Below are 12,589 nucleotides of genomic sequence, written 5' to 3'. Positions count from 1 at the left end.
GTCCCTAACGTTGTTTTGTCGCACACCGCAGAAAGAGAGAAAGAGAGATAGCCAGCCAGATATAACATTCTCATCGGCTTTGTCTGCCGTGACTGGCTGGTCAGTCAGGGCAGCACGTCGCATTACTCCTCATTATGCCTGAACCTGTTTGTTTCTACCAAACAGGTGCTCCAGACACCTCCAGATCGGCAACATTCTTTTTGGTTTGTATTTTCGTCACAGGGTTCGCCGTTGAATCGGAAATGGTCGCATAAATTTCTGACGTTTCTCCACTAAACCAGCTACTTCAACGCTCGTACTTGTGTTGACGCTGGCCTGATGTCCCTATCTGATATCAGTGCGTCATTACGGCTATTTGCGATAGTGACAGCTTGATCAGGACTTGAATCACTTGTACCCCACTTTGCTGGCACATGCCCTGCTCCTGGCGCGGGCTGCCCCTCCCCTCGACAAAATCTGGAAGGCGAGGAGGGACACAGCATGAGCAGCAGGAGCGCCAAAATCGAGTGGTGGGAAGGCACCACCCTCCACTGCAGGTAGGCAGATCCAGTAAAAAAAAAAATCATCCCGCGAAAGCCACATTCATTGAAAAATCTCTCCTCTCTCTTCTTCTTTTCTCCGTTACCAACCACACCAAACCCTATCAACAACCCCCTTCACATCTAAAGAGGGTCTGGCAAGGAGTACGTCTTCGTACTTGTTCTCTGTCTCGCTCACTTTTTCCATCAGAAAAAAACTTCAAAAAAAAACTTGAAAATCCCCCATCAAAAACTCCCAACTTCCATAACGGAATTCCCCTCCTCAATCGCAAGAAAATTCTAGAGGAATCGTTCACCGAGCCTCTTTTTCTTGCTTTTACCTCCGCACCTGCCTGTCAATCTCGCAACAAGTGCCCCTCGTGTGTGTCGGTCAAACGTCACACATCGCCATAACCTCATTCGACGATACAAGGCTCGCCTTCTCCTCTTCTTACTCTTATCCCCTCCGACCACATCGTCTCGGTCTCGTCCAACGACCGATCGTCAGATTTCTTGACTTGGTATGTGCCTTCTCCCCTCATATCCCCCCCTCTTCTACCTCACCGTCGACTTCCACCAACGTGTACGGCTCGCAAATTCCTACCCCGCCTTCCAAGTCGCGGCTCATTCCTCCGTCATCTCAGCCTGCGTCTAACGTCCACTTGGTGCTGCAGTATCTTCTCCCCTAGTCAATTCTACTACCGATACAATGGCCACCGCTACCAACAACGGCGCTGTCGATCAGCTCGCCAACGACCTGGGCAACGCTTCCCTCAACGGCTCTGACTCCAAGGCTGCCCCCGCCATCAACACCAATGTTGAGTCTGCCGCTCAGGGCGACAATGCCGACACCGCAGGCCCTACCCCCAGCTCCGCTGCGCCTCACCCCCAGGCCTCCGCCTCCCTTTACGTCGGCGAGCTCGACCCCTCTGTTACCGAGGCCATGCTTTTCGAGCTGTTCTCCCAGATTGGTTCTGTCGCTTCCATTCGTGTCTGCCGTGATGCGGTTACCCGCCGCTCTCTCGGCTACGCCTATGTGAACTACAACACTACCTCCGATGGCGAGAAGGCTCTCGAGGAGCTCAACTACACCCTCATCAAGGGCCGCCCCTGCCGCATCATGTGGTCCCAGCGTGACCCTGCTCTGCGCAAGACTGGCCAGGGCAACGTCTTCATCAAGAATCTCGATGTTGCCATCGACAACAAGGCTCTCCACGACACCTTTGCTGCTTTCGGTAACATCTTGAGCTGCAAGGTTGCCCAGGATGAGAACGGCAACTCCAAGGGCTACGGTTTCGTTCACTACGAGACCGACGAGGCTGCTTCTCAGGCTATCAAGCACGTTAACGGCATGCTTCTGAACGAGAAGAAGGTTTACGTCGGCCACCACATCCCCAAGAAGGACCGCCAGAGCAAGTTCGAGGAGATGAAGGCCAACTTCACCAACATCTACGTCAAGAACATCGCCACCGAGGTCACCGACGACGAGTTCCGCGACCTCTTTGCCGCCTTCGGCGACGTTACCTCTTCCTCGCTTGCCCGCGACCAGGAAGGCAAGAGCCGCGGCTTTGGCTTTGTTAACTTCACTACTCATGAGGCTGCTTCCAAGGCTGTCGACGACCTTAACGGTAAGGACTTTAAGGGACAGGATCTGTACGTCGGCAGAGCGCAGAAGAAGCACGAGCGCGAGGAGGAGCTCCGCAAGTCTTACGAGGCTGCTCGCATGGAGAAGGCCAACAAGTACCAGGGTGTCAACCTGTACATCAAGAACCTTGACGACGAGGTTGACGACGAGAAGCTTCGCCAGCTGTTTGCCGACTTTGGCCCCATTACTTCTGCCAAGGTGATGCGCGACAACGCCACCGACTCTGGCAACGAGGACGAGGGCTCCTCCGAGGAGACGGACAAGGAGAACAAGAAGGATGAGGTCAAGGCCGAGGAGAAGGACGAGGCCGAGAAGACCGAGGAGAAGGAGGACGGCGAGAAGAAGAGCGAGAAGAAGTCGGACAAGAAGCCCCATGGTAAGTCCAAGGGCTTCGGCTTCGTCTGCTTCAGCAACCCCGACGATGCCACCAAGGCCGTTGCCGAGATGAACCAGCGCATGGTCAACGGCAAGCCTTTGTACGTCGCTCTCGCTCAGCGCAAGGATGTTCGCAAGAGCCAGCTTGAGGCTAGCATCCAGGCTCGCAACCAACTCCGCATGCAGCAAGCCGCCGCCGCCGCTGGTATGCCCCAGCAGTATATGCAGCCCCCCGTCTTCTACGCCGCGGGCCAGCAGCCCGTCTTCCCCCAGGGTGGTCGCGGTATGCCCTTCCCCCAGGGCGGCATGGCCATGCCTCCCGTTCAGGGTGGCCGTCCGGGCCAGTTCCCCGGAGGGTACCCCCAGCAGGGCGGACGCGGTGTTCCCCAGCAAATGCCCCCTGTCTACGGCATGCCTGGCTCCTTCCCTCCCGGAGGTGCCTATCCCCAGCCTGGTAACCCCCAATTCATGGCTGCCATCCAGCAGGTGCAGCAGGCTACCATGGGCGGTGGTCGCGGCGGTCCCCAGGGCGGCCGTGGTCCCGTTCCCCAGGGAATGCCCATCCCCGGCGGCCCCGGCATGCCCGGCTTCCCTCCCAATGCTCGCCAGGGTGGTAACCAGCCCGGCGCCGGCCGTGGTGCCAACCCCAACGCTCCCCGCAACGCTCCCTTCCCCCAGGGTGGCCGTGGAGCCCCTGCCCAGGAGCTCAACAGCGGCAGCCTCATCCAGCAGCAGCTCGCTGCCGCTGGTGGTAACCCCGGCCAGCAGAAGCAGATCCTCGGTGAGGTCATCTTCCCCAAGATCCAGGCTATCCAGCCTGAGCTTGCCGGAAAGATCACCGGTATGCTTCTCGAGATGGACAACGCTGAGCTTGTTAACCTGTAAGTTGAAACAAACCCTACGTACACTGTACTCTCACTAACATTTCGCAGCATCGAGGAGGAGTCCGCTCTTAAGGCCAAGGTCGACGAGGCCCTTGGCGTCTACGAGGAGTACATCAAGACCCAGGGTGGCGAGGAGGGCGAGAAGAAGACCGAGGAGACTAAGGCCTAAGCCATCTCCTCCACATTCACGCAACGTCATGAGCATGATTTCCTTATGTCATCATACCCCTTGTTATCGGGCATCCTTTCTACGACCAGTGAGCATTCAACGACAACGCTCATGAGGTCATTGCTCAACACGGATTGGGAAAAGTTATTTGGAATGAGGCGGCATAATCGACTGCATTTTTTTACGCCAGAGGGATCTCTACGACATGCTTTGCTATGACGGCAGCTCTTTCTGAGAACTGTTGTCAAATCCTCTCGGGGCCTGCATGTATGGATAGATTTCTCTACTGCCTTCGTAGGCAGAGAGATTGGCGGCCCATCCCTCCTTTGGGTGGCTTCTGTTCTCTTGATCTGCCAGAAAGGCTCGGTGGGATGCGTGATTTGCCACCCAGTATGGTTCTCCAGGAAGGCGTTTTACGGTTGTATGTTTGAGTCGCACGAGCTGCCTGGCTTCGCTCGCCTGCGATGGCACCAATACCCCACACAGAACGGTACTCGTTTCTTCAGGCAAACAGGCAGATGGTGGTTTGAGGAGGTAGGAAATATCTCCTAATAGAAAGTTCATAAGTACTCGGCGTCCTTTTACTGTGAAGATGTGATTATGTGAAGGACTGGATGCTGCTCTGGCATTCCATCTTGAGAATTAGAAGGATGTCCAGTTGCCCATAACGACAGCCTTTGGTAATGCGGGTGGCGTCCCCCTGACTCTGGCGTATTCAACATGAGCGTCAAACTTGAGGTGATGCTCACTCAGTTTTGCCGGGCTTCGTCTAGGAAAAAACGGTTGAGAGGTACGGAGTTCATCTTCAAGTATTCAAGAGATCATGGGATATATGTGTAGGCGGAAGCCATCCCGTGTTGACGACGGTGAGTGGGAGATTACAACGCAAAGATTCTCATGAGAATATCAGGGAGCATGGAGGTGGACCGTTAGTGGGCTTGAATTTGCATTTTGACGTGACAATACGTAAGACAGCCCAGGGCTCGATGTCCGTGTCAGTGTTGAGTTTTAGACTAGACTATTGGCATGACCTTCTTTGCAGTGTGAGGTATGGCTCTTGGGAATCCTGTCAAAGTCGACTACTAGGAATGATTTGCCTGATCAAGCCTGTGTGGCGGTATGTCTCGTAAGGGACTGGTGGGGCTAATCGTTTGCTAGTCTTCAAATGACAAGTTTTAGCTGACGGCAGTGAGTGAGTGGCTTTCGGTCCCATACATATATGCGAGGAGTGATTAGCAAGCATTGGAGCTGTTTACTGCTACGTAGGCACGTTTTGGGTGTTCTCCCTGTAAATCTCTTGTAACTTTCCATGGCATGTTCTTGCGTCCTCTTGCGAGGCTGACATACATGAGGTGAAGGAGTCCACTAGCAGGTGGTGAAAGTTCCCTTTGGAACCAGCTTTATATTCCGCCTCGCAGTCCAGTCGGCCTGCATTTCTGTACTGATTCCTCTCTGAATCGCTCTCACTGCTACAGGGTGCCCAAAAGCTAGACCACAAGACGCTCTTAAACCCATACCGAGGAGGCAGCTACGTTTTCTTCCCTTCATCTTGTAGATAGACAGGCTGCGTGACCCGAGTATTTGATCAGACAACGCGCGAGTTTAGTCACTGTTGAGACAAATGGGCGACGAGGCTTTGGAGATGCGGTTGTACCTCTGACGAAGCTGTGGCGTTGGATATCTTGCGGTATGGATAGTTTACGAAGAAGTTCGTGAGAGGGTAGCAGTCTTGCCTCGATCTTGGAGCTCGGTTGTTTCGGAGAGTTAAGACTGAAGTCGGCAATTTGTGCTGGGGTAGATTCTCCTTCAGTGAAGAAGGCGCAACAGAGCGCCGATCGTGGATTGGATGCAAGAGTAGGCTACATTTCTGACTAGTTTGATAAGAATTGGCAAAGGTCATCGGTATTCAGACGGCGACATTCCTGGACCGTGATAATCTCCGACAAGTTAAGAAGATTTTCCCGCCGTGTACAAAGGATTTCCCGCATGGATTCCAATTACTGTTTGTTTGTTCAAGTTATATGACTCCAGAATGTCCTCGAAGCCATATCACAAGGCATATGAGGGATGTTCTCAATCCAATGGAGGAAAGAGAACCTAGAAGAATCACTTGGGATACTAGAGATATGTCCCAGCCACACTCACGTCATGGACAAAATGAGGGATGTTGGTCACACGTAGGCCCACCGGCAGCTCCTACGTAATGACCAGGTGTTCATTTGTGGCAAGAACGCTGCGGTTCAAACATTGTAGATGTTGATAGCTATCCTAGCTCTTAAAGCCTCTTAGGTCGAGCTGTTAGCGGGAACCCGCCGAGCAAACGATTACAGAGAGCGGTAGACCATAGCTAACATGATCGCGGAAAGCTTGACTGCACTTCTTAAACTCACGTTGGGCTGATATACTACCTTCTGAAAGCTCTCCTGGGGTGAGTTACACTACTGGACGAGCCCCTTACCAGAATGGTAGGCGGATCGTGGCGAGGCTGAGAATATCTACGGCATGTGCAGAGAGCCCTTCGATTGAAGAATAGCGTCCTCGTGCATGATGGACGAATTATTGAGTTAGAAGTTGACCGAATGTCGCCCACCTGTACAAGCATAGGGTCAGATCTTCACATTTCCTCCGACATTCATGTGACTCCAATTCAAGCTTCACAAACAGCGCACTACAAATTGACGAGCAACCAACATCCTCAAAACAAGACTCGCAAAATAACAAATACAGAATTACATCTCTCTACCAGCCATCTATAAATCGAAACCCAACACCAAACAGTTTCAATCAGGCCTCCTAGCCATGAAAAGTGGCTGGCAGGCCCGATAGAGCAGGTCAAGTGCGGGGCTCGCACCTGCACCTCCCGCAAGCCAGCCCAGCCCTAAGCAACTTGGTCAGCTTGCGCGCCCGACTCCTCCAACCCACCGAGCGAGGACCCAGTCCTCGGATCTCCCCTTGGTGTAGTTGGTTCATCACGTTCGACTGTAATGGTTACATTGTCATCGAAAGGTCTCTAGTTCGATTCTGGAAGGGGAGAACCATCTCTTTTGCCTGCTTCCGCTTTTTTGTTCTCTTGGAGCTTTTGGAAAGGATTCTGCATTCGTGGAGATGAGATGAAGGATTTTTGCGAGCGAAAGTGTTTTTGTTCCTGGTGAGGAGGCAGTGTTTGGGGGTTGTGTACAGGATAGGCAGGCAGGTTAAAAGCAGGCCAGTTCCAGAAGCAGTAGCAGACGTGCGAAGAACTGCTCCAGTTAAGAGCGACATTGGGCAACCTAAAGGTAAAGATTCCGAGGCAATCATAGACACCGCATACAACCAAGGCGATGACATTTGGTCTTTCCCAGTTAATGAGCCTGGGTTCCATCGCAAGTGCACCGTAAGTTCACTCCGACCCCAAGGACAAAAAGATGGATCAAAATCCACGATAACCTAACAAATGAGCGGTAGCCCTGTAACGGCAAACTTTCCCATGGTAACAAACAAATTGGATATAGCCGTAGATGGATAGATCTTTGGCAAATCTTTGGTTTCAGTCAAGCCCATAAAGTGGATTTTCAAGAATGAACTTAGAATGACTGGGTAAGCAGTCAATTCCTTGTGAATCAAAACCAACGATGGCTGTCACTGATAAGTGAGAGCAGACTTGACCATACATCGAATGACGCCCACCGATAAATAAAAAGAAGCCAAAAACATACCCAGATCATCACGGAGGGAATGACCACTCGAAAATTCCCCAAAAGTAAAAGGAATGATTTCGCCCGGACTTGAACCGGAGACCTTCAGTGTGTTAGACTGACGTGATAACCAACTACACCACGAAACCTGATTGGGTACCAACTGAGTAGGGTGAAGCAGCTCAAGGAGTGCCCTGAAGCGGTCTACGCTTCAGAGCAGCCGCCGTCGCTGGAGTAGATGCCCATTGAATGATGCCCATCGAAGTTGGGGCTCACGTTCGAGAGGTAGAGAAGGTTGTCGTTGTTTGAAACGCCAAAGTTTAAGGCGTTTAATACAGTGGCTATTAAAGGGACCCAGCCATTCAAAGTCTCAGATACGTAGAGCCTTCATGGCCAGTGTAGCTTCCAGCTGGGATCTAACAACCTTCACCGATATTCATCCTCAAAACCACATATCTGCTGCCCAAGTCAGCAGGACTCCGGAAACATGTATAAATACGAACTCTCGATATGGATGCCTCTCATCACAAAAATCCATAATCCTCTATCGAATAAACATACCGTCCCCCACCCAAAGAAAAATTCGAACTCATCCATCACGGGCACGTCCCATCAAGAAAGACTCTTCACCATGCAGCCCCACCCATCCCAGAAAATCTCGTCGTCCAGATGCCTATAAAACACCGTCCACCCTTCCCAACTTTTAGGATTCTTTTCTTCTTCTTTTTTCTTCATGTCGACAATACTTCAGAGAATCATTTCTATAGTATTCGACCTACTCTTGGTTCCCTAAAGGAGCTACAGATCCCACCCTGGTTGATGATTGATATCCTCGATACCCTAGAGTGATAACTCTTGGTTGTTCTCGAACTCTCCGCAAGGGGGGCGGCCTTCGGGCTTGTATAGAGAACGGTGATGATCTCGTCCCCTGTTCGCGGTCTTGCCCTTGGGCGCGCGGGAGGGGTGGGCATCGATGGACGTCTGACAGGCTCTCATTTTTCTCTTTTTTCATTACGTGCTGGAGCATGACTCTGGTCGTGAAGAAGAAATGCTTGGGTGTTTTTTTTTTCATGGTAGGAAAGTGGAAGTGGAAGAATGGGAAGACATTCATAGATCAATCGTATTTCATACGCCTAAAATCCCGAACCACTCTGTTGATATACAACCAGGCCCAAAAATGCTCTAATTAAAATACAAGTTTCATCATCAATCTTTAAGACCCCGTCGCGATGTCATCCATTTACTCGGCAACCCAGACGGCGCTCATACCCATACCGGTACCGATACACATGGACGTGTTGCCAATCTTCTTACCGGTCCGCTTGAGCTCGTACAGCAGCGTAGAGATCTGCCTCGCGCCGGTGCAGCCCAGCGGGTGACCGAAAGCGATGGCGCCGCCCTTGGGGTTGACCTTTTCGAACGGGATGCCGAGCTGCTCGGCACTCCACAGGCACTGCGACGCGAATGCCTCGTTGATCTCGTAGATATCGACATCCTCGGTTGCGATGCCGGCCTTGGCGTTGGCGACGGGGATGGCCTTGGCGGGACCCTGGCCCATGAGCAGCGGCGGCAGGCCGACGATGGCGGCAGAAACGAACTTGCCGAGGATGGGCTGGCCGAGGCGCTCGGCGGTCGAGCGCTTCATGAAGAGCACGGCGGCGGCGCCGTCGGAGACCTGGGAGGCGTTACCGGCGTGGATGCCGCCATCCTTTGCGAAGGCAGGCTTGATCTTGGCCAGGGACTCGGCGGTGACGCCGGCGCGGATGCCGTCGTCCTTTGCGACGGTGATCTCCTTGGTCTCGCCCGACTTGGGGTCCTCCCACTTGACTTTGAGGGGGGTGATTTCCTGGTCGAAGAGGCCCTCGGCCTGGGCCTTGGTGGCCTTGGCGTACGAGGAGGCGGCGAAGGCGTCCTGCTTGGTGCGGGGGATGCCGAGGTCCTGGGCCATGTTCTCGGAGAGAACGCCCATGGGGACCTTGCAGTTTGCGGCCTCGGGGGTGTTTTCGAGGAGCTCAGAGAACTCGGAGACAGCGGCGGGGCTGTATTAGATAGAGAGTCAGTTATTGAGAACATGAGAACGCAGGTCAAGGAGGGCACATACCCGTATTGTGTTGACATGCTCTCGACGCCGGCGCCGATGCCGACCTCAATCATGCCAGTCTTGATCGCGTTGATGATGTCCACGGAAGCCTGCAGACCAGAGGAGCACTGGCGGTTGAGGGTGCGCACGGCAGTGGTCTGGGGGAAGCCGGCGACGAGAGCAGCAGCACGCATCTCGGTGGCACCACCGCCGGGAGCCAGGACGGTGCCGACGGCGATATCCTCGACGAGAGCGGGGTCGATCTTGGAGCGTTCAAGGAGGGCCTTGAGGGTACCGGCTATCAGGTCGGCGGCCTGGGTGTCCTTGAAGCCGCCCTTGCCACCCTTGGTGAAGGGAGTTCGGAGGGCTGCGGTGACGACGACCTGCGGGTAAATACAGTTAGACGGGGCATGTTCTGTGATAGTCTGGACAGACAGCGATCGGGAGCTTACATCGTCGGCATTCTTCTGGAGGATCTTGTCCTTGCCGCCAGCGGAGAACTGGCCGCCAAGCTGAGTCAATCTCTCGAGGGCTATTTTGAGCAACGTGGTTAGTACAAAGAGGCGAAGTGGCCGCGCACAGAGTGTTGGTTGCTACTCACCACCCATTGTAAGAGATATGAAGCTTCGAAGATAGAAATGAGAGAGTATATAGATGAAGCAGGCAGATGGAGAGATGAAAGTGAGAAGAAGAGATGTTGGTGGAACAAGTATATCAATACAAGAGTGTGTAAGGGGAACTGTGACGGACAGGATGTATGTCTGGTTCGGATCTCAGATGGGACAATGAGCCTCGGATGTTCTCAAAAACGGGTCTCTGACGAAGGAGCAGCAGGGTACTTGGTACACCGCGGCCACCTCGAAAGAACTGGCTGATGTCAGCTGGGGGTCATGCAGCGCCGCACCTCACCTTTCTGTACCTAGCAGCAGCAATCCAGTAGGTCCAGCAACCAAAAAAAAAACCGGCCGAGGCATCCAAATTCCAGCGACCACACCGCATTGGTTGCGAAACTCCGGAGCCCGAACCCCACCCTTTTCGCTGGAGAAGGTGCGGAAAGGTATCCGTATCTCACCTAGCTGCCATTTTCACATGCTCGCTTCTTCCCCACTGAAGCGGTAGCAGGTGCTGTTTCTGGCTGTTGGCGCGCTGCGACAGCAACCTTGGTCCCCACGTTCTCCCGCCTCCCCCGTACTTCCCCCCTGGTACTTACCTTGCGGGGGAATTGGCACGCCAATAGCTTGCGTCACAAGCACTTTGCGGCAGCCCAGGTGATCACCATCCCGTCCTCCCACCATTCTTCTCTCGCATTCTCTTTCTTAGCCTTCTAAGGGCGTCACGGGACCTCTGGCTGCTTATGATATCTAGCTGTGAGGCTGATGAGCTTGATGGCCATCCTTTTGTGCTTTGTCCGTCGTGGTGGAACACGTGCTGGTTTGGCTTGGCTCCGGTAGCAACCTTTTTTTTTCTTCTTTTTTTTTCCATGTGAAGATGCACCGCGAGTCAATCCAAAGATCTCGAGCGCAAACCAATAGGATGATAGTTTCAGCCACATGGAAACCCCAGCCTCGAGTCAACCTATGTACGTACTCCTTCAATCGAAGAAATCAACGAGCTGGAAGAAAAGAGATCGTGGCGTTGTAGGTTCATCATAGTACAAAGTCATTGTTCTACATATCTGTGTAGGTCTCTCTCTCTTTCGACAAAATATCTGTATAGTCTCTCTCCCTCTACAACTTGGCCGCCGGCTTAATCAACGCCAGCCTCGCCTTCAGCGCCGCCTCGGCCTCCTTCTCTATTCTAGGAACCAAGTCCTTGACCGACGGGATATCGTGGATCAATCCAATGACCTGTCCGGCCGTCCAAACCTATAGCAGAAAAATGTCAGCTCGATACTTCAAACCATGTCGACGTGGAAAAAAGGGATATGCACTCACTCCATAGTCCGGATCACCTGTGACGAAAACCTCTTTGCCCCTCTTGCCGCTCACGAGCGGCGCAATCTCGGAAAACTCGCCCGACGTGCTCTGCTCCTCAATCTTGATAGCCTCCTCCGTGACCTTATTCTTGTACAACCGCGTCGTGTTCCTCCACCGCCGCAGCAGCAGCGCCGTGTCCGTCTCCTGCGCCTTGACAATCTCCTCCTTGATCTTGTGGTGGATCGGCGCCTCCAGCGTGCACATGAACCGCGTGCCCATGTTGACGCCCACCGCGCCCAGGCACAGCGCCGCCGCCAGCCCTTCGCCGTCCGCGAACCCGCCGCTCGCGATGAACGGCACTTTCAGCGACTGCCGCGCACGCGAGAGGAGGATAAAGTTGGTAATGTCCGACTCGCCCACGTGGCCGGCGCACTCGAAACCGTCGATGCTGAGGAAGTCGACGCCGAGCTTGACGGCGCTCTGCGCGTGGCGGATCGTCGTGCACTTGTGCAGGATCGTGACGCCCGCGGCCTTGAGCTGCTTGATGACGGGACCCGGCGAGTTGCCGGCCGTCTCAACGATCTTGATGCCCTCGTCAATGACGACCTGGGCGTAGGCGGCGTAGTCTGGGGGCACGAGGGCCGGCAGAAGGGTGATGTTGACGGCGAAGGGATATTTGGTAAGCGTCTTGCAGCGCTGGATCTCTTTACGCAGCTCTTCTGGGGTCGGGAAGATGAGGGCGGTGATGATGCCCAGCGCGCCGGCGTTGGAGACGGCCGAGGCGAGGTCGGCTGTGCCAACATGCTGCATGCCGCCCTGAACGATGGGTACTGCGAGGCGGACGAGAGCGTGTCAGCGATGAGTTGTCCTCTCTGGTACTTTACCCGGCATAGGGGGTTGAAATGCGCGCCATAGTGACGCCTGCGGATGTGATGTGTCGTGCGTCTTCTCGCGAGCCCTGCTCTGACGTACCTTTGATACCCAACCGCCGGGTCAGCTCAGTGTCGAAAGGCATGTTGGGCAATCGGAACGCTTTCTTTCTCTATTCGATTCGATTCGATTTCGGTCCAAACTGTTGTGTTACGTGACTAAACAGGTTGAGGGACGAGGGCGACGAGAAAATCGAGGTAACAGGAGAAAGGAGACAACAAACTTTTAAAGCTTCTAGTCTAGATGGTGTAGATTGCAGACGTGATAATAAAAAGGGACAGAGTGGTGATTCTGACGGCAGTTTGGCTGACTCGGTCTGGCCGGTCAAAGGACGACGGTTGCTCAGCCCCCCCGATCGGTACCTTGGGACAGTGGGGACGTACCGAGGTAACTCGGCC

General features: G+C 53.8%; 4 protein-coding genes and 2 non-coding genes across 6 annotated transcripts; 2 read left to right on the top strand and 4 right to left on the bottom strand.

Moving 5' to 3' along the window:
• Positions 1–1,227: 1,227 nt before the first annotated feature.
• BDZ83DRAFT_648696 (uncharacterized protein) lies at positions 1,228–3,591 on the top strand (the record flags this gene model as incomplete). Its single annotated transcript, XM_060510205.1, has 2 exons — positions 1,228–3,419; positions 3,471–3,591. 2 exons carry the CDS (start codon positions 1,228–1,230, stop codon positions 3,589–3,591), a joined length of 2,313 nt encoding a protein of 770 aa, XP_060368488.1.
• Positions 3,592–6,537: 2,946 nt separating this feature from the next.
• BDZ83DRAFT_t77 lies at positions 6,538–6,625 on the top strand. Its single transcript has one exon. It is a non-coding gene; the product is annotated as a tRNA-Tyr (tRNA).
• Positions 6,626–7,340: 715 nt separating this feature from the next.
• Positions 7,341–7,414, bottom strand: BDZ83DRAFT_t69. Its single transcript has one exon. It is a non-coding gene; the product is annotated as a tRNA-Val (tRNA).
• Positions 7,415–8,370: 956 nt separating this feature from the next.
• On the bottom strand, positions 8,371–10,279 carry BDZ83DRAFT_127319 (acetyl-CoA acetyltransferase). Its single transcript, XM_060501193.1, has 4 exons — positions 9,947–10,279; positions 9,798–9,877; positions 9,367–9,728; positions 8,371–9,304 (listed from the first exon to the last, which is right to left on the bottom strand). Exons 1-4 carry the CDS (start codon positions 9,951–9,953, stop codon positions 8,506–8,508), a joined length of 1,248 nt encoding a protein of 415 aa, XP_060368487.1. The 5' UTR covers positions 9,954–10,279; the 3' UTR covers positions 8,371–8,505.
• Positions 10,280–10,470: 191 nt separating this feature from the next.
• BDZ83DRAFT_609173 (uncharacterized protein) lies at positions 10,471–11,264 on the bottom strand. Its single transcript, XM_060507519.1, has one exon. It carries the CDS (start codon positions 10,895–10,897, stop codon positions 10,679–10,681), a length of 219 nt encoding a protein of 72 aa, XP_060368486.1. The 5' UTR covers positions 10,898–11,264; the 3' UTR covers positions 10,471–10,678.
• BDZ83DRAFT_749140 (2-nitropropane dioxygenase) lies at positions 11,073–12,276 on the bottom strand (the record flags this gene model as incomplete). The annotated part of the gene is made up of 3 exons (XM_060513726.1): positions 11,073–11,210; positions 11,280–12,091; positions 12,234–12,276. 3 exons carry the CDS (start codon positions 12,274–12,276, stop codon positions 11,073–11,075), a joined length of 993 nt encoding a protein of 330 aa, XP_060368485.1.
• Between the last annotated feature and the right edge of the window lie 313 nt (positions 12,277–12,589).

The sequence above is a fragment of the Colletotrichum acutatum genome (genome assembly GCF_030867785.1).
Source record: "Colletotrichum acutatum strain CBS 112980 chromosome Unknown BDZ83scaffold_17, whole genome shotgun sequence".
In the NCBI taxonomy this organism is placed as follows: Eukaryota; Fungi; Ascomycota; class Sordariomycetes; order Glomerellales; family Glomerellaceae; genus Colletotrichum; species Colletotrichum acutatum.
Note: the sequence above shows the minus strand (reverse complement) of the source record. Positions and strands in the feature narration are given on the sequence as shown.

Bases quoted from the DNA above. Each gene is read 5' to 3' on its own strand.
- BDZ83DRAFT_127319 (XM_060501193.1), bottom strand. The intron at 9,729-9,797 runs GTAAGCTCCCGA...ATTTACCCGCAG, and splicing joins TCCAGAAGAATGCCGACGAT to GTCGTCGTCACCGCAGCCCT. The intron at 9,305-9,366 runs GTATGTGCCCTC...TATCTAATACAG, and splicing joins AGCATGTCAACACAATACGG to CCCCGCCGCTGTCTCCGAGT.
- BDZ83DRAFT_609173 (XM_060507519.1), bottom strand. From the start codon at position 10,897: ATGTGGCTGAAACTATCATCCTATTGGTTTGCGCTCGAGATCTTTGGA.